This window comes from Haliotis cracherodii, unplaced genomic scaffold, assembly GCF_022045235.1.
Source record: "Haliotis cracherodii isolate W230 unplaced genomic scaffold, xgHalCrac1.p SCAF_6, whole genome shotgun sequence".
Classification (NCBI taxonomy): domain Eukaryota; kingdom Metazoa; phylum Mollusca; class Gastropoda; order Lepetellida; family Haliotidae; genus Haliotis; species Haliotis cracherodii.
In genome coordinates, this window is record NW_027266319.1 from 67,297,010 (window position 1) to 67,315,099 (window position 18,090).

The 18,090-nt window shown below is 39.7% G+C and overlaps 1 protein-coding gene across 1 annotated transcript in view; it reads left to right on the top strand.

The window, feature by feature from the left end:
* Positions 1–312: 312 nt before the first annotated feature.
* Positions 313–18,090, top strand: part of LOC139445047 (battenin-like) — a 29,658-nt gene continuing 11,880 nt past the window's right edge. The window contains 7 exon segments of the mRNA XM_071226113.1: positions 313–459; positions 1,469–1,517; positions 5,705–5,810; positions 6,907–6,960; positions 8,104–8,142; positions 9,524–9,603; positions 15,968–16,053. Of these exon segments, the coding sequence (XP_071082214.1) occupies positions 390–459; positions 1,469–1,517; positions 5,705–5,810; positions 6,907–6,960; positions 8,104–8,142; positions 9,524–9,603; positions 15,968–16,053 (484 nt within the window). The 5' untranslated portion in view covers positions 313–389.

Consider the following 18,090-nt stretch of genomic DNA (forward strand, 5'->3'; position numbering starts at 1 on the left):
ACACTGCATGAACTATCATACCAAAAAATGCTACCCATAATAAATGTGTACTTATCTGAAAGATCTCTTAAACTCTGTACATATGTCTTCGGCTGAGCGTTTTTAACGTTGAGTGCGTCATTGTTGCCAATTCAAGTTATAGTAAATCAAATCCACTGCAGTTACATGTTTAAAAAACCCAGTACTGATACGGAGGTGGTCCACGTTCCACTGTTGCCTGACTATGTTATCAAGGTACAAAGAACGTGCAATCAGCCAGATAAAGGTCTGTTTACTTTCTCTACCCTGTGTCAGTCATCAGTGACACTGGAAGGAGCACTGTGGCCAGTGTTGCGGAGAGGGTGGGAAGGCTGTGTTGCCGTTGTTGCCGCTGTTGTCGGAATATTGAAATGGTTGTGGAAAGAAAATCTAAATATGTGTTGGGTCCGGCTGTAGTGGAGAAGATCGAAGTGGAGGAAGGTGATTGATATGACCATATATGGTCAACAGGAGTGTGTGAGTGAGTGAGTGAATGTTGTTTTATGTTGCGGTCTGTAAACACACAGTTTCAAAAAACCATTCATCATGTTCGTGTCGGCTAACTTTACCTTAACTCGAAAAACTATCATGTAAAGTATCTTTACATTCTTTTTCTGACTCATAAACCCAAAACCGATCACATTGTCTACCTTTATAACCGATTACATTTTCTAATTTTACCAAACTGATTGGACCGCCTCTGTGGTCTAGTGGTAGAGTGTCTGCCTGGAGAGCGGAAGGTCCAGGGTTTGATCCCTGGCAGCGTCATACCAAAAGACGTTAAAAGATGGTACTTGTTACCCTGTCTGGTGCTCGGCATTATGGGACTAAAACAAAGACTGGTCGGCTCGGAGTCAGTATACTGTGTCTGAGTGGGGTATTCATGTTAAACTGAGGTATGGTATCTCATTGAGCTAGCACCATAAATCATCATCAGTCCAGTCTAGTACATTGAGCAGCCACACACGTGCACGCTAATCTTGTGCAATAATCTTGGAGGCGACGTTTAACCCCATTTCACCTCACCGATTGTGTAGTCTAACTTTACGTCAACTCCATGACCAATTATTTAGTCTATCTTATCTAAATAATTGGTCTATCTCTAAACTGATCACAACGTCTAACTTCACAGCCAATCACATTTTCTAAGTTACGCTAACTCTAAAACCGATCATGTAGTCTAAGTTTATGCAAACTTGAAACCGTTTATGTAGTCTAACTTTATGCTATTGTCAAACAGATCATGACGTCTAACTCCAAAACCAATCACAACGTCTAACTTGACGCTGACCCCTGTACTGATCTCTCTGACATAAGTGTTGTGTGTTGTTGTGTGTTGTTGTGTGTTGTTGTGTTGTTGTTGTGTGTTGTTGTGTACGGGAGATACAAGTCATGTTGATTGTGCCATCTGATAATGATAAAAAAGTGAAAGATTTCCACTTTGTTTCAGACAATGTGGCGGAGAGCCCCAGACAGTGGAGGAACTTGGTGGGCTTCTGGTAAGTACTGACCTCGGAGCTAGCACAGAGTGATGGGGGAACACCTACTGTTTGCACAGGGATTTAAATTGGGCTGGGACTCAGGTCAGGTGGGTCCAGAGTAGGACCCGGGTATTCACAGGACTACCCGGACCCATGGTTAGTCATGTAATATATTGTTTAAATACAATAACAATAAAAGTTGCTGATGTTTGCATTTCTTTCTGACTATGCATGCATTGTTTCTGACTTTTATATGTTTGAGTAAAGATATAACCTCAGTCGACTTCAGTGTATGCATGATCTGATCGTTTTATACGTGTATGGAAATAGCATTTGCCAGGACTCTTGAAAAACAATTCCCAATTGGATACTCTGTCCCATCGCTGACTAGGGTCAGGTGATGGGGGGTCAAGTACCCAGGGTATAAATTTGGACTCGTCCCAGCCCTAGCTTTAAGTCTAATTTGGGCAATAAGATGTTTGATTTCAACCATTATTGGGGGTCATTGGTGGCCAAGTGGTCTGTTTTGGCTGTTCCACTGGTCTTGTGTTCTAATCCCAGATTTTCCTGAGTAGAAGCCTTGGTGTGTTGGCACCACACCCCGAGTTCCTGGGCTTCACAAAGTGTTGGATGTCATTCTGCATTTTGTGCCTTCCTCCCGTCTTACACCATCTTCCTGAAGCAAGGGAGTTGAAAGTCCAGTTTCCACCCTTGCTCATCTTCCCGAGGCAAAAGAGTTAACTGACTTTAAAAGTCCAGTTTCCACCCTTGCCGACCTTTGCTGGAATTCCTGGGCTTGATCGTAGCGCCACCAGTGGCTATTACGAGTTTTGTCCTTTCTAGGTCTTTCCTATTGACCGATCAGATTCAACCTCTCGTATCACTTGAAGTTGCTTCAAACAAAATGGTGGCGCCCAGTCAAGACGATCTGATCCATAATCAAGATCTATATTGTGATAAAACGAGTCTTACATCGCGAAGTGCATCAAATCACGTGAGCACCTTGATTAAAAACATGAAAAGGTTTAGAAAATATCTTTTGACGAGTTAGCGGTGCACATGTTTTGCAAATCCTGCAGTCGACCAAAATCTGCATGGCACTTTACGAACCGGAATTTCGATTTCGGTGCACGATTTTGATTGGACTATGCAGAGATTCGTTCGTCCAGCCAAAATGTAACTCCATAATACCAGCCTAGTTCGGCAAGGGTGGAAACTGGACTTTTATAGTCAGTTAACTCACTTGCCTCGGGAAGATGCCCTTGCTGAACTAGGCTGTAATTTCAGCTTACATGTTGTGTTCCTCCTGCGTGCCCCCTACCAATTCCACCTTTCATGTCACATGCATTTGCTTCAAACAAAATGGCGGTGCCCAGACTAGACAACCTGATCGATAATCAAGATCTGAATTGTAATAAAACGAACCTTTCCTCGCGAAGTACACAGCCAAAATGCTTTGCAAATCTTGCAATCGACTGAAGTCTGCACGGCGATTGGCATGTTGTTTACGAACAGGATGTCGATTTTAAAGCACCATTTTGATTGGACTATGCATAGATTTGACCAGCCAGAATATAAGTAAGAAATTCCAGCCTAGGTCGGCAGGGGTGAAAAATTTTAGACTTCCCTCAGGAAGATGATCTTACACTGAATGGTCGTGAAATTTAAAAATGAAATATTGTTCAAAGGCTGTCTGTATTAAATTAAACTTTTCATCCAGCCGAAAGCTGACATTACATATGATTACACATTTTCTGGATCAGTTTTGGAACCCTTGCATATTTAGTATGCCAGGTGTATTCTGAATGGTTTAGATTAACAAGCTCATTGTTACTTTGATTATGTGAAATTGGTGATTAATAGTTCTATCATGTGCCATTGTCCTTCAGCTTGGTTGAACGGTGGTTAATGTACAGTGTCTAAATAAGCATGTAGGTCTAAATAAGCATGTTAGTCTACATGAACAGACTTCACATCACTGAATTGGTTCTATGATTGTTTCCCAAGCTGGTGTCGTCTAAACACTTCACACACTAGCCAAGTTCTAAAGAAAACAATGGTTGATGGTTTAACATTTCTAGTTACTGTATTCGACATTATAAGCGCCCATAGCGCTCTCAACATTAGAAATAGGGGGCTCTTATTAGAATATTATTTTGGTTGAAAAAACTGAGTTGAAAGATGGTAAATTTCCTGGTTTATGCTGACAGCCTAAAATGTTTACATACGCCAGATATATTCTTCCAGAACTTAATTGCCCATAATTAAGGGTGCATAACACACGAGTGCATATTATACACGAATAAATAAGGGGGTGCTACATAGGATTGTTCACTAGCCAATATATTAGCAAATATCGCCATGGGCGCTTATAAGAGCGGGGCGCTTATTACGTCGAATACGGTATGTCTTGTTTGATCAGCTGATGATAAAACCAATTCAATATGATGAGCATTGGGATGGATGTTTAATCAGGCCAAGATACCAAGGATAATATGACAGACCAAGACCTACACCAAGGCCAATATGACAGACCAAGACCTATATCAAGGCCAATATGACAGACCAAGACCTATACCAAGGCCAATATGACAGACCAAGACCTATACCAAGGATAACATGACAGACCAAGACCTACACCAAGGCCAATATGACAGACCAAGACCTATACCAAGGCCAATATGACAGACCAAGACCTATACCAAGGATACCATGACAGACCAAGACCTACACCAAGGCCAATATGACAGACCAAGACCTACACCAAGGATAACATGTCAGACCAAGACCTACACCAAGGCCAGTATGACAGACCAAGACCTACACCAACGCCATTATGACAGACCAAGACCTACACCAAGGATAATATGACAGACCAAGACCTACACCAAGGATAATATGACAGACCAAGACCTACACCAAGGATAATATGACAGACCAAGACCTATACCAAGGGTAACATGACAGACCAAGACCTACACCAAGGATAATATGACAGACCAAGACCTACACCAAGGATAATATGACAGACCAAGACCTACACCAAGGGTAACATGACAGACCAAGACCTACACCAAGAATAATATGACAGACCAAGACCTACACCAAGATAATATGACAAACCAAGACCTACACCAAGGATACCATGACAGACCAAGACCTACACCAAGAATAATATGACAGACCAAGACCTACACCAAGGGTAACATGACAGACCAAGACCTACACCAAGGCCAATATGACAGACCAAGACCTATACCAAGGATACCATGACAGACCAAGACCTACACCAAGGCCAATATGACAGACCAAGACCTACACCAAGGGTAACATGACAGATCAAGACCTTTACCAAGGCCAATATGACAGACCAAGACCTACACCAAGGATAATATGACAGACCAAGACCTACACCAAGGATAATATGACTGACCAAGACCTATACCAAGGCCAATATGACAGACCAAGACCTACACCAAGGATAATATGACAGACCAAGACCTATACCAGGGCCAATATGACAGACCAAGACCTACACCAAGGATAATATGACAGACCAAGACCTATACCAGGGCCAATATGACAGACCAAGACCTACACCAAGGATAATATGACAGACCAAGACCTACACCAAGGATAATATGACTGACCAAGACCTATACCAAGGCCAATATGACAGACCAAGACCTACTCCAAGGATAATATGACAGACCAAGACCTACATCAAGGCCAATATGACAGACCAAGACCTACACCAAGAATAATATGACAGACCAAGACCTACACCAAGGGTAACATGACAGACCAAGACCTACACCAAGGCCAATATGACAGACCAAGACCTACACCAAGGGTAACATGACAGACCAAGACCTATACCAAGGCCAATATGACAGACCAAGACCTACACCAAGGCCAATATGACAGACCCAGACCTACAACAAGAATTATATGACAGACCAAGACCTATATCAAGGCCAACATGACAGACTGAGACCTATACCAAAGCCAATATGACTGACCAAGGCCAATATGACAGACTGACCAAGACCTATTCCAAGGCCAATATGACAGACTGAGATATATACCAAGGCCAATATGACAGACTGAGATATATACCAAGGCCACAATGACAGACCAAGACCTACACCAAGGCCAATATATGTGACAGACTGAGACCTTTTCAGACTTCACTATTTTTTAAGGTTTTTGGGTCTCACCAACAACTTCGCCTACGTTGTGATGCTGAGTGCTGCCCATGACATCCTCGCTACAGAGGAAGAAGGAGGTGGGAACAGCACACTTGTCACGGTATGTATTCAATCCTGTATCTTGGAGGATAAGCCCATAGTGGATCAGTCTGTGGAAAGATTAGCAATTTGGTCACATTATAGATTAACAAACTTTTTGAGACAACTTTCAACCAAGGAGCTGCCATATGTCTGTCTGGAGGCGACATTGCCTTCAGTGTGTGTGTCCTCCGATTCACATGATAGCAATGTCTTACTTAATACACCTTCATAGCACTGGGGCATTTTCTGCCACATGCTTAATTAATGGTCAAGATTAGCGCTGTGAAATAAGCATTGAAGCATTTGACAAAACTTAAGCTGGTCTCTTTGGTGATCTGACCGCCTCCGTGGTCTAGTGGTAAAGCGTCCACCCGGAGAGCGGAAGGTGCGGTGTTCGATTCCCGGCCGCGTCATACCAAAAGACGTTAAAAGATGGTATATGTTGTAACCCTGTCTGGCGCTCGGCATTAAGGGGCTAAAACAGGGACTGGTCGGCTTGGAGTCAGTATACTGTGTCTGAGTGGGGTATTCATGTTAAACTGCGGCATGGTATCTCAGTGAGCTAGCACTATAAATTGGCATCAGTCCGGACTAGTACAAGCAGCCACACAAACAAACATGCACGTTGCTATATAAGTGAAATAATCTTTGACGGGACGTTAAACCCCATTTCACCTCACCTCACCTCTTGGGTGATCTGATTGTTTATTGTTTGTCTTCAGTCTACGGTTGAGCTAGTAAGTGTTTATGGTTGTGTACTGCTTTTAGCAATATTCCAACATTATTATGGCGGACACCAGACTGACTGACTGACTGAGTATGGTTTTACGCCGCTTTTAGCAATATCCCAGCAATATCACGGCGGGGGACACCAGAAATGGGCTTCACACATTGTACCCATGTGTGAAATTGAACTTGGGCTACGAGGTAACATGCAAATGCTTCAACCACTGGGCTACCCCGCCGTCATAGAACTGGAATATTGCTGAGTGTGGCGTTAAACAACAAACAAACAAACAAGGGCTACCCCAACATCATCTAAGTTTGAGGTCACATTTTGAAACAATATGCAATCATCTGATTTGTTTGTTTCAATTCCTGTATCTTTCTTTTAGACACTGGCGCCAGAAAATGGCACCACACCTCCCTCAGTGAATGGAAGCAACAATGTAAGTAATAGATAAGTAAGCAGCAATACTGAGACTTGTCATACAATAGTTCAATACCTATGCTTTAATAACTCAAGTGGGGGCACGGGCAGCCCAGTCGTCTAAGGTGCCGCAATTCCCTGTGCAGAGTTGCGTTCCTATTATTGTGGGTTCGAATCCCGGTTCGGCCCGATTATGTTTCTAAGTTGGTCAGTACCATACCCATGCTTGTTGGTTTCACCGACGTGGTAAACGTCTGAGACCTGCATCACTTCGGGCTTTCCTCCCACATTAAGCTGTCACGCCACGAATACTGGAAAAACTGGAATACTGTTAAAAGCGGCGTTAAACCCAACTCACTCACTCACTAATAACTCAAGTTGTCTGAATTATGTCAAATCACTTCACCACACCTAAACTTATGACATAGTCCCGCGGTGGACATAGCACAGGTTTCAATCTGCTTTGAGAGGTGAGCAAAGGTTTTGATTACTTATTTGTGGGCAGCAGATCCTGCTTCTGGCGTCATGGCGACTCAAGACTGGAGGGGAGGGCACTGGGTAGAGTACCTCTTCTTCCTCTCAAACTAATGGTGCCCGATTAAACCGACCAAAAACCATGAGAGATATCTTAACCATACTTCGCATATAGATAGATCTAGTGTTAAACTGGTGCCTTTTGATAGTTTGGGATTACGGAAAATTTATTTTTCTAGTTTCCATAGCTACGACTTTGACATAAACTAATAATGGTGGTAGTGCTCGTTTCTGGAGCAAATCTTGAAAAACTTACAATATTTCTTCAATAAACTTGGCAGATAGGTAGGTCTAGTGGTAAACTAGTGCCTTTTGATAGTTCGGGATTTTTGAAAAATTTATCTTTTGAGTTTCCATAGCAATGACTGACTAGGCAGTAGACTGAAAATGGCAGTAGTGCTAGTTTCTAGGGTGCTAATGCCTTGGACAACCAGACATGTCAAATTGGTGGGGGATATGTGTATTCTATGCTTGTTAGTACATGATACATGAACAAAATGTGTATTTGTCCTTGGCCCCAACAGCCTACTGCACCATGGATTCTCAGTATTAAAGATACGTGCCATCCTATAAATGTTTTAGTCAGCTCGCCACTTGTAGGGAGTAAGTGTTGTGTCGTGTGTTTCAGACGGACACGTTCCTGGAATGTAACAAGATCAGCACTGGTGTAAGTATGATGATCGCATGTGACTAAGTTCCATTTAAACAGCTGGGAATAATGTTTCATTAGGGACCGGTCATTGTTGTAGGGGCGGCTGGATCAGGGGATGGTCTCCAAGACATCTGACCGTCTCTGGAGGGTAATATTATCTAATAAATAACAATATACATACTGTATTCAACTTAATAAGCGCCCAGGGCACTCTCAAAATTAAAAATAGGGGGCTCTTATTAGAATATTATTTTGGTGAAAAAAAACAGAGTCAAAAATAAATTTCATGGTTCATACTGACAGCCTTAAATGTTTATATACGAGAGATACATATTTTCGGAATTTAATTGCCCATAATTAAGGGTGCATATAACACACTAGTTCGTATTATACGCGAATAAATAAGTCTTGTGTACATTGATCAATCGGAAGGGGTGCTAATTGGGATTGTTCACTGGCCAATGTATTAGCAAATATCACCGTGGGCGCTTATTAGAGCGGGGCGCTTATTACATCGAATACGGTATTGGCGAGCGTCATGAAAAAATGGAATTTTGTAATATGATATAGTGCTGTAGCTTGTCTTTTCAGGCAGGGTCATCCAAATAGAGTCTATTTTTAGTCCTTTAGTGCATCAAAAACCTCTTAGACCACTTTTCAACATACCGTATTTGACGTAATAAGCACCCTGCTCTAAGCAGCCCACAGCGATATTTGCTAATATATTGGCTAGTGAACGATCCCAATTAGCACCTCTTCCGATTGATCAATGTACACCTTTTTATACGTGTATGATACACATATTGTGTGTTATATGCAACCTAATTATGGGCAATTAAATTCTGGAAAATATATCTGTCGTGTATGATATGCACAGACTTTTCTTTTATATCATTTCAGGCTGTCAGCGTTTACCACAAAATTTACGATCTTTCCACTCTGTTTTTTTCTCAACAAAATTATATTCTAATAAAAGCCCCCTATTTCTAATTTTGAGAGTGCCCTGGGTGCTTATTACGTCGAATACGGTATATTCATATTATTGGTAGTGTGGCATTAGTTTGATTGTTTGCTATCTTTACTTGTAGATCAATTATTACACTTCTAGCCAACATAACTGTATTTGATAATTCACTTAAAACATTACACTGAAGCTTTTGTTTAGGAATGAAAATTACAGGTATCAAATCTGTTTGAAACCTCTAAATTGAAAACATAGGTTTATCTCGTATTTCTTTCCCTCTTTGTATGTTATGGGCAGTACAGTGCAGCAGTGATGTCTCAAGTATTTGAGACATGATGTTTTCCCTGTCTCACACATACAAGACATACAGATATATGCACGTTCTGTTGTGATTGGGTAAATACATTACTTGAATATCGTTTCCATTTTCAGGCAATCCTATTGGCAGATATATTACCAACCCTGGTTATTAAACTAACAGCTCCCTTCTATTTACAAAAGATTGGATATAGGTAAGATGACATACATACAGTTGAATATAGGTAAGATGACATACATACAGTTGGATATAAGTCAGATGACATACATACAGTTAGATATAGGTAAGATGACATACATACAGTTGGATATAGGTAAGATGACATACATAGAGTTGGATATAGGTCAGATGACATACATACAGTTGGATATAGGTAAGATGACATACATACAGTTAGATATAGGTAAGATGACATACATACAGTTGGATATAAGTCAGATGACATACATACAGTTGGATATAGGTCAGATGACATACATCTAGTTGGATATAGGTAAGATGACATACATACAGTTGGATATAAGTCAGATGACATACATACAGTTGGATATAGGTCAGATGACATACATCTAGTTGGATATAGGTAAGATGACATACATAGAGTTGGATATAAGTCAGATGACATACATACAGTTGGATATAGGTCAGATGACATACATCTAGTTGGATATAGGTAAGATGACATACATACAGTTGGATATAAGTCAGATGACATACAGACAGTTGGATATAGGTAAGGTTTCATAAATACTGTTGGATATAGGTAAGGTTACATACATACAGTTGGATATAGGTCAGATGACATACATACAGTTGGATATGAGTTAGATGATGCAGAGATTATCCTGCAAATTTTGACCTGTGAGAGAAAATCTTCCCTGGTTCAAAAGCAATGAGATTTTTTGGCGTGTGATGAGATTTTGCTAATTTTCAGAAATATTTCATCTTCACACGGTCGGGAAACTGTATTTGATTTTTATACTTGTGACTTAAATAATGTTGCAAGTAATATTACTAGATTATATAGATATATCCTTGGATATCCTATTTTCGAACATTAATTATTCCACAGCGAATACATGTATTTAAACTTATTAGTATTAACTAAAAATTACATTTGACTTATATATCTGTTCATTGTCTACTTTAGGAGAAATTACACTAATATTAATGTATTCTGTTCATTGTCTACTCTAGGAGAAATTACACTAATATTAGTGTATTCTGTTGATAGTCTACTTTAGGAGAAATTACACTAATATTAATGTATTCTGTTCATTGTCTACTCTAGGAGAAATTACACTAATATTAATGTATTCTGTTCATTGTCTACTCTAGGAGCAATTACACTAATATTAATGTATTCTGTTCATTGTCTACTTTAGGAGAAATTACACTAATATTAATGTATTCTGTTCATTGTCTACTCTAGGAGAAATTACACTAATATTAATGTATTCTGTTCATTGTCTACTCTAGGAGAAATTACACTAATATTAATGTATTTTGTTCATTGTCTACTTTAGGAGAAATTACACTAATATTAATGTATTCTGTTCATTGTCTACTTTAGGAGAAATTACACTAATATTAATGTATTCTGTTCATTGTCTACTTTAGGAGAAATTACACTAATATTAATGTATTCTGTTCATTGTCTACTCTAGGAGAAATTACACTAATATTAGTGTATTCTGTTGATAGTCTACTTTAGGAGAAATTACACTAATATTAATGTATTCTGTTCATTGTCTACTCTAGGAGAAATTACACTAATATTAATGTATTCTGTTCATTGTCTACTCTAGGAGCAATTACACTAATATTAATGTATTCTGTTCATTGTCTACTTTAGGAGAAATTACACTAATATTAATGTATTCTGTTCATTGTCTACTCTAGGAGAAATTACACTAATATTAATGTATTCTGTTCATTGTCTACTTTATGGGGAATTATTCGCAAGGACAATTATAAATCCTATAGGAGGCAGGTTTACCACCATCAGCTGTTCATTGGTTGGCATGCAGGAGATGTTGTAAATGGTATTACAGTTTGTTGGCAAAAAATAAATTATTTCCAGTGCTTTCGTCAATTTCGCTGTTTCATTTCCGTCTGAAGTATGTACCATATCAGAGGCTGGGTCTCTGAGCGTAACAAATGAAATCTTATTAATATGGACTCTTTAATTAATTAGAAATGACAGTTCATTATACAATGACTATTGCTCCAGGTTCACCCTCTTGTTTGATTAGCAATAATTAAGTCCTTTATTTCACACAGAAAGCGGCATGTTTGCCATGTGCAGCATCCAGAAAATGTTTACGAGTAACCGGAAGTTGAAAATGCTAAAGAGTTACATTTGAATGATTAAGTCACATTTTTCAATTTTTATGGACAAATTTGCAAGCAAACATATCATTGCACATTCTAAAAAAATCCACTAGAAATAGATCAAAATTTGTAATTCACGCACAGTGGCCATTCTTGCACAAGGGTGTGTTTTTGAAAACTCTTCCACTGGTGCCGTCACCGGCTAGTCAAATCTCATCTAAAATACGATCATTTCTGATCTGAAATTTGCAGATTATTATGGAGAATTAAGTGTTGTATGTATATTCATTTAGTTTTTGTGTTGCTGTCATTCCAAAATCGAAATTTGCTCGTGTTTTGAAACTTTTCACATGATTGCCTTTTTTGTCTTTGATTTCTGTTATGACTTAAGTCTTAAAAAAATATGTTTAATGACTTGGAGTTGTAGATCCCGGAATAAGATTTTTGTGCGCTACCGAATTGATTCGTATGTAAAAACAAACCCCTCGTTTTTCGGTGATAAAAAACATGTTGCGCTCTCTACCATTATTGGCTGATGCAAAGCTCCAGGTTCTTATACTCCAAATTTGTCAATAGCTATGTCAGTTTTCATTATATAACATTGTACACCATTGTTGATTTTTTTATCATGGTATACCATGGTATCAGTTGTCATAACCAATCATCGGTTATTGTAATGATAAACAATGGTGCCATTTACCATACCATCTGTGAACCATGTTTTGCCATGGTATATACCATGGTCCTTTCAGCTGGTATTTCATGGTCATGGACTATGGTGTTTTTGGCCAGGGTATATCATGGTATAGAGACCTTGGTAGAGACCTTGGTAGACCATGGTATAGAGACCTTGGTAGAGACCTTGGTAGACCATGGTATATCTATCATGGTAGACAATGGTATAGAGACCTTGGTAGAGACCTTGGTAGACCATGGTATATCTATCATGGTATACCATGGTATAGAGACCTTGGTAGAGACCATGGTAGACCATGGTATATCTACCATGGTATACCATGTCCGCGGTAATTGGCACCACAGAATTTGGTGGTAGACCATGGTGTATATGTGTATTTGACCATGGTAGACCATGGTATATTTGACCATGGTAGACCATGGCAGACCATGGTATATTTGACCATGGTAGACCATGGTAGACCATGGTAGACCATGGTATATTTGACCATGGTAGACCATGACAAACCATGGTATATTTGACCATGGTAAACCGTGGTGCCAATTACACCATGGTCTGTGTTTCCAAAGCCATTTCTGCCGATGTGACGTAAAGCATAAACTCACTCGCTCACTCACCCAAAGCCATTTCAGCTGGGATGCAGTGATATAGGAATTGGTTTTGCGCAGTAAGGGATAGCATGCAGTGTTGCGAGACTGCAGATCGCTGTTTCGATTGACAACTTTTGACGATTAACTAAACTTGCGTGTAATTTTTTTATTGACATTACTAGATACCGTAGATAAATGTATTCAAGCAATACAACGTTCTCAATTTTTGTAGGTGAAAATGAGTGTTAATGCAGATAAAACTATTGAAAGATCTACATGATTTTCAATCACGCTGAATGAATGTTGATGTGAGACTATGCGAGAATATTGCATATTCTTAGCCTAAGTCAATCCCTGGATATAGGTCAGATGATATGATATATAGACAAAAACAGTTAGGGATCATGAATATTTTTGAGGATATTTTTATGTAGGGAAAACTGAATGGCCCTTTGAATATAAAAAATTTTCTGCATATATTTTCAAAAGATAAACGAAGTTTGACTTGTGTGGAAGTAGAGAAGGGATTATGCTTAACTTCTTTTTAGGTGTATATTGAAGCTACCAAAGAACATATAGGTATATGGACCCTGATGCTATTAACACCTATTTTCCAGAAAGTTGGGTTCGTCCAATGTGACGAAACAATATTTGTCAATGTAGACCATCGAATCGTGATCACGTGATAAGTCAATATTCGAGGTCCGTGACAACTGACCTTGAATATTGACTCATCACATGATCAGTATTGACCTGTCACATGACGAATAGTGACTCGTCTGCTAGAAAACAAGATGGCGTCGTGTGGTAACATTTCATGGTTCACAGCTGTTACTGTAAATTGTAATGAAACAGGACGGTTTAAAGGCTTCATAAAGTTCACAGTGAATTGTGGTACTACTAAACAAATGATTACTCTTGCCGAGGTCAATATGCGAAAACAAGGACTCGTGTTCCCGCTGGCTTTTGAATCTGCCAGTCCTCGTGGCAACACTAGCAACTCTAAAAATTACCATTCCCTGATAATTTTTGTGAGTCCCAACTTTAAACAAATAAAGAACCATATGAATATTACCAAAATCAAATTCTTTCAACATTATGTTCAATTCATCGCTTAACTAAGTTAGATCTACACATCATTCACACAAAGTTCAGTCACAGTTGTCTCTTTTTTTATAAATATTTTGAGACAGTTGCTACAAATATATATTCTACCTAAAAAAAAGAAAAACAGAAAGGGGAAACCTGGATAGTAACAGACAAGCTGACGTCAATCAAAAAATATACTTATATGGATATCGCTGATGTTTTGTTCAACAACAAAGGTTTATAAAGTACTTTATTTGTCGGTCCTCGGGGACTGGCAGTCACATGAATTACTGGTCCAAGCCAAATTTTACTGGTGAAAAACTGGCATTTACTGTCCAACAGGAACACTTGATAAGGTCGTGAACTTCTCTATGTGAAAGTTTTAGGCAGGAAAAGAGAAGACTTGTTTCTCATTCCACATGTAAACCGCAGGAGGAAGTGTGAAGACAAACATCATCAAAACGGGGTTCATCTTCCTGAGGCAAGGGAGTTAACTGACTGTGAAAGTCCAGTTTCCACCCTTGCCGTACCAGGCTGGAATTACTGGACTCGATAGTAGCACCACCAGTGGCTATTGTGACTTTTGTCCCTGCTATGTCCCTCCTATTGACCAATCAGATTCCACCTCTCATATCACTTACGTTTTTGCTTCAAACAAAATGGCAGCACCCAGTCAAGATGATCTGATCGATATTCAAAATCTATATTGTGATAAAACAAGTCTTACTTCGCGAAGTGCATCACAATGTTTCTCCATCTCCTGTGAGTATAAATAGCTTCTTGCTGTGTGGTGGTGAAAGTCTCTGATATGTCCCTAATGAGGCAATGCAGAGCTTACGGAAATCAAATGGGCCTAATTATTTCTGTGTACTTTTCAAGACTCCTACCATTGCCGGATGAAATGTGTAATGCTGATACTAGCAAAGCTCTGGCACATCGTATACAGACCCCTGAAGATCCGGAGTAGAATAGGTCTTCAGCAACCCATACTTGCCGTAAAAGGTGACTATGCTTGTCGTAAAAGGCCACTAACGGGATCGAGTGGTTAGGCTCACGGATTTGATTGATGCATATCATCGTATCCCATCTTTGTGGATCGATGCTCATGATATCAATCACTGGATTGTCTGGTCCATACTCGTTTATTTACAGACCACCGCCATACAGCTGGAATATTGATGAGTCGGTATAAAACAACAAACCAAACCAGCCAACATGGTGTACACGTTGTCAAGGAAGGAACTTCACCCATTATGCTATGTATCATGAGTGTTGATTGGTCAGTGGACTGGAAGCAGGCTGTGATTCATTGGTTCAAATAGCAGCTGTGTGTATCAACAGGTGATAGAGGGACGTAGACAGAGCTACAGATAAGCTGTGTATCTGCGTAAAATACCCCCTAAAACATTCAAAACCCAATTACTTTCAATTAACTTGCGTACAGAAACGCATGCATTAAATGAAAAACTCAAATGTATAAAATCAGCACGCATTAATACCCGATGAAGCTTTGTCAGCATGCGTACAAAGGAGCTAATTTACGAAACACAATTACGAGCTAATTTACTTTCCCCGTCAAGCCCTATATAAAATCATTTAGAACAGTCATACACATCTAAAACATTGTTTCACTTTTCAAAAATCTTTAAATGTTCACTAATTTGGGGAAAAACCCAGTAGAGTGATGAATAGATGAGTGAAAAGATCATGCTTAACCAATGAAAATTGTAATAACCCAATCAAAATAGAAACCCTAGAGTAAAAACTCAATTGCTCAAAATGTTATCTGGAGCTCTGCGTAGTGTAGCCTGTGAAGTGTTGGAGATACAGCTTTGAGTCTGTTCCAGGGTGAAGGTGATTCTTGTGGTGGCATTTGCTCTGGCCAGCTTCCTCCTGGTGGCGCTGTCCAAACAGATTTGGCTCAGCATTCTAGGTAATATCACATGTCGTCACAGACATTCTGGGTAATATCACATGTCGTCACAGACATTCTAGGTAATGTCACATGTCGTCACAGACATTCTGGGTAATATCACATGTCGTCACAGACATTCTAGGTAATGTCACACGTCGTCACAGACATTCCGGGTAATGTCACATGTCATCAGACATTCTAGGTAATATCACATGTCAGACATTCTAAGTAATATCAGATGTCTTCAGACATTCTTGGTAATATCATATGTAGTCACAGAGTCACGTGTCGTCACAGATATTCTAGGTAATATCACATGTCGTCAGACATTCTAGCTAATATCACATGTCGTCACAGACATTCTAGGTAGTATCATATGTCTTCATAGACATTCTAGATGATATCATATGTCGTCACAGACATTCTGGGTAATATCACATGTCGTCACAGACATTCTGGGTAATATCACATGTCGTCACAGACATTCTAGGTAGTATCAAATGTTGTCACAGACATTCTGGATAATATCACATGTCGTCACAGACATTCTAGGTAATAACACATGTCGTCACAGACATTCTGGATAATATCACATGTCGCCACAGACATTCTAGTTAATATCACATGTCGTCACAGACATTCTAGGTAATATCACATGTCGTCACAGACATTCTAGATGATATCATATGTCGTCACAGACATTCTAGGTAATATCACATGTCGTCACAGACATTCTTGGTAATATCACATGTCGTCACAGACATTCTAGGTAGTATCAAATGTCGCCACAGACATTCTAGGTAATATCACCTGTCGTTACAGACATTCCCTGTAATATCATGTGTGGTGTGGTGTGTTTGTGTGATACTGTGTGTTTGTGTGATGTGTTTGTGTAATACCATGTGTTTGTGCGGTGTGTATGAGTGGTCTGTTTGTGCGGTACTGTTTGTTTATGTGAGGTGAGTTTCTTTGATGTTTGTGCAATGTTTTTGTGTGGTGTGTTTGTGTGGTGTATTTTGTGCTATACTATTTATTTGTGTGGTGTGTTTGTGTAATGTGTTTGTGCAATGTGTTTGTGTGGTGTGTATGTGTTTTACGTTTGCGTGGTGTGTTTGTGCGGTGTGTTTGTGTGCGGTGTGTTTGTGTGCGGTGTGTTTGTGTGGTTTGTTTGTGTTGTGTGGTGTGTTTGTGTGCGGTGTGTATGTGCGGTGTGTTTGTGTGGTTTGTTTGTGTTGTGTGGTGTGTTTGTGTGCGGTGTGTATGTGCTGTGTGTTTGTGTGGTTTGTTTGTGTTGTGTGGTGTGTTTGTGTGCGGTGTGTATGTGCGGTGTGTTTGTATGGTTTGTTTGTGTCGTGTGGTGTGTTTGTGTGTGGTGTGTTTGTGTGCGGTGTGTTTGTGTGGTTTGTTTGTGTTGTGTGGTGTGTTTGTGTGCGGTGTGTATGTGCGGTGTGTTTGTATGGTTTGTTTGTGTCGTGTGGTGTGTTTGTGTGTGGTGTGTTTGTGTGCGGTGTGTATGTGCGGTATGTTTGTGTGGTTTGTTTGTGTTGTGTGGTGTGTTTGTGTTGTATGTTTGTGCAATGTGTTTGTTTATGGTTTGTTTGTGTGGTGTGTTTGTGTTGTGTGTTTGTGTTGTGTGGTGTGTTTGTGTGGTATGTTTGTGCAATGTGTTTGTCCATGGTTTGTTTGTGTGGTGTGTTTGTGCCATGTGTTTGTGTGATATGTGTGTGTGGGGTATTTGTGCAATGTGTTTGTGTGGTGTGTTTATGTGGTGTGTTTGTGTGATTCCATGTGTTTGTGTGATTCCATGTGTTTGTGTGGTGTGTTTATGTGGTGTGTTTGTGTGATTCCATGTGTTTGTGTGGTGTGTTTATGTGGTGTGTTTGTGTGATTCCATGTGTTTGTGCCATGTGTTTGTGTGGTGTGTTTAGGTGATGTGTTTGTGCCATACTGTGAGTTTGTGAGGTCTGTTTGTGCAGTGTGTTGGTGCAGTTTGTTCGTGCAGAGTATTTGTGCGGTGTGTTTGTTTGCTGTGTTTGTGTGCTGTGTTTGTGTTGT